We start from the raw sequence: 3,317 nt of genomic DNA on the forward strand, positions 1-3,317 counted from the left end.
ACAATGGGAAATGATGATTCTTTGTGCATATAATATAAATACAGGAAAATAAACTTCACTTGTAAAAGTAGCTTTTATATTACAACTGACAAAATTTAAAATGCAAATAAATCTCCCATGTCAGATTTTGGATGATTTATAGGTAACCCAACTAAATTGAATTGATGAATGTCTAATTTTAATTCTCCTGCACAGCACAGTCTACCAATATTATCTGACAGACCCTTCTCCAGTCTACTGGCAGCTAAAAAAAAAGAAAGAAAGAAAAACACCGAAGAAATGACCAATTTAATGACAAAATAACATGATGACATTGCAAAAACCACAGGCAAGCGCTTTGTCAAGTGTTTTAAAGTACGTGCTTGAATTTGTAAATTAATCTGTATTAAACCGGTACCCGGATAACCATATATGGTAATAAGGTGCGCGCTACGATGGATGCCCAGCCAGTGACAAAACCCCAAAGTTAAGAAAGGGGCGGGGCGGAGCTCCATTCATGACTCATGACGAGTCCACTCTGTGGCTGGCAGCGCGAGAGCTCTCGCACACACTATAAATACAGGCGAGGCTGCTGCTGGGAGATTTAAATGACAAACGATCCTCAGACGAATAAATTGGATTAAATATTTTACGCCTAAACTGGACTGTTTGCTATCTCAAACGATGGAACGCAAAACTGTAATGTTTTCGGCACTTTTTCTTGTCTGGCTTACGCTCGTAAACGGATCCCCGGGTAAGATTTTAGTAAGGTTTTTTTTTTTTAAACCGTCAACTAATCAAAATATTAACTGTTTACTTGCAGAATTGTAGTGTAACGTTAGGCCTGTACTATTCTATTGCACTATACATTACATTTTGGCTTGGCACATTGTAGTATAGCAGTGTGAACTTTAGATGTAACGTTAGTTTTGTTGTATCTCAAGGTTGGTTCGTAATGGAAACCACGAAAGCTACGTGATGCCTTTCATACTGTATTGATTTAACTGATGTACTCTTTCCTATTTAGCATCTTTGGAAATGGGCAAACTTACCAAAGCAACAAATGTTTCATGGTCATCTTACAATTTCAAAACAATCCTAACATGGGGACCTAAGCCTGTCAACTACACATATACAGTTGAATTTTCAAGGCAAGTAACGTTACACGAATATCTCATTTAACCTGCATTGCAGTTGGGTCTTGCTCTGTATTGTTCACATTAACGTTATTTTGTGATTTAAAATTCAACACGATGTAAAGTTAATATGTATTGATTGGGTTCTAACCAACATAATCTTTCTCTGCAGAGTTGGTAGGGACAAAGTGAGAAACCCTCACTGCATCAGAAGCTCCGAGACCGAGTGTGACCTGACTAATGAACTTGAACTAAAGGGGGTTTATTCTGCTGATGTCCTCTCCGAGTCTCCACTGGGGTCTTCTGACTATGTGGAGCCCCCTTACACCAGATCAAAGACGTTCTGTCCTTATAATGACAGTAAGTCTCCAACACTTCCTCCTTCGAAATTCAACCAATTTTTGTTTAAAGCAGTTGCTTTAATATATATATATATATATATATATATATATATATATTTTTTTTTTTTTTTTTCTTTTTCATGTAGCTATAATTGGAAGACCTGAGTTTAAGTTGAAAGTGAATGAGAACAATAAGATTATGCTGATCATACAAGACCCCATCACAGCTTTGCACAAAGATGGCAGATCTCTGAACATCCGTGACGTTTTTAAGAAAAATCTCAAGTATAAGATTGCGTACAACAAGGCTGGAAGCACAGGAAAAGTGAGTAGAAGCATGTTTACGAGCTATAGATGCTATTGAAGATTATGTGCCTTCTGAATTGCAGTCGGTAATTGCTTGTTGGCTGGTTCTTTTTCAGAAAATGCGAACTGCGGATGAGAGCAAAGCCGAGTTTAATACTTTAGATGAGGATCAGAGTTACTGCTTCACCGTGGCGGCATACTTCCCCTCTCGTAAAGGAGACAAGAGGGTCGGAGAGTGGAGCCTCCCTAAGTGCTCACCACAGGAGCACAAGACCCTGATTGAGGGTAAGCCTTTCATCTAAAACTTGACCGCTTACTTTTGACATTTACTAGGGTGTTACACCCATTTTAGAAACAGAGGAAAGCAGCAAAGGAGTATTCAAGTATTCCAAATGATTCAGCTTTTACTCAAAGATTTAGCTGTCTATAATTGCAGTGTTATGGAAAACAGGAAGGTTGTTAAGCATGAAGAGGCCGGTTTCAGTTAACTGAGTAGAAGAGGGAGGATGACACACGCTGCCATTACTTGCACTGACTAGGGAGTTTTCAAACTCAAAAGATTTCAGCATTTTCATTGTATAATCTAGTAATTTAATAATACTAAAAATATATGAATTCATAAATGTATTAAAATAAGGCTTGTTTAAACTAAAACACTCAATTTTAAATGTTTAAAAGCTTTTAAGAGTCATATTTAAAGTTATGTTGTTTGGAAAAATCTGAAAGAACATTCAACAAGTTTCAATTTATTCACTCTAAAACGTTTCCTAACTCTTTAACATGAACACTTTTATCATTGACCTTACATACAAACAAACAGAGAACTGTTATTTGTGCTGTTGAGCAACAGCCATACAATAACTTAAATTCTGTGTCTTATGTGAGTTTAAAATTGCCAAATCATTTTCCATTACATTTTCCATGGTGTGTGTGCATGTGCTTTTTCTACATTGGTTTATCTAATGCCATTTTGACATCACACACCTACATACCAACTAACTAAGCCTTTCAATTAAATAGAATGCATTAAAATTAATTTTAGATTCTGTTTTATTTTGTAAAAATGATTTAATATTCCTGTTTCTTTTCCATAGTGTATGGATTGGCTGTGATTGGAGGAGGAGCGCTCCTTATACTGGCTTTTGTAATTGCTGTAATCGTTCTGATCGTGGTTTGCTGTAAACGAGCACGAAGACAAACATCGATGGCCAAGGAGATAAAGGAATACAACATTTCTGATGTTTGAGCTCCGAACGGGAGGTACAGCTGGACTGTAACCATTTTCGCGCTGAGCAAAACCTGTGTGTGTGTGTGCACTTGCAGTACAGCACTGGACTGGTTTCTATGAAACTCTAACACTACATGATATGTTGTACATATCGGACCTTTTGATTTTTATTTTTTTATCATGGATGAATTGTATTTGTATAATTGAAATGTATTGGTTTATTAAATGCCATTATTTATTTTCTTCAGAAATACATGTATTAGCTGTTTGTGTATACAGTATTATATCTAGTAGAAAAAATATTTATATTTGTTTTTTAATATCTAG

At 36.1% G+C, this 3,317-nt stretch overlaps 1 protein-coding gene across 1 annotated transcript; it reads left to right on the forward strand.

Annotated features, from left to right (window-relative positions):
• Nucleotides 1–517: 517 nt before the first annotated feature.
• Nucleotides 518–3,070, forward strand: LOC132095831 (tissue factor-like). Its single transcript, XM_059500917.1, has 6 exons — nt 518–733; nt 1,007–1,130; nt 1,288–1,475; nt 1,603–1,781; nt 1,879–2,047; nt 2,857–3,070. Exons 1-6 carry the CDS (start codon nt 664–666, stop codon nt 3,006–3,008), a joined length of 882 nt encoding a protein of 293 aa, XP_059356900.1. The 5' UTR covers nt 518–663; the 3' UTR covers nt 3,009–3,070.
• The last annotated feature ends 247 nt before the right edge of the window (nt 3,071–3,317 follow it).

This window comes from Carassius carassius, chromosome 20 (genome assembly GCF_963082965.1).
Source record: "Carassius carassius chromosome 20, fCarCar2.1, whole genome shotgun sequence".
In the NCBI taxonomy this organism is placed as follows: domain Eukaryota; kingdom Metazoa; phylum Chordata; class Actinopteri; order Cypriniformes; family Cyprinidae; genus Carassius; species Carassius carassius.

What these genes read in the sequence shown, in the direction of transcription:
- LOC132095831 (XM_059500917.1), top strand. Translation starts at nt 664, where the DNA reads ATGGAACGCAAAACTGTAATGTTTTCGGCACTTTTTCTTGTCTGGCTT. An exon ending in GCTCGTAAACGGATCCCCGG is followed by an intron (nt 734 to 1,006) that starts GTAAGATTTTAG and finishes TTTCCTATTTAG; the next exon opens with CATCTTTGGAAATGGGCAAA. An exon ending in GTTCTGTCCTTATAATGACA is followed by an intron (nt 1,476 to 1,602) that starts GTAAGTCTCCAA and finishes TTTTTCATGTAG; the next exon opens with CTATAATTGGAAGACCTGAG.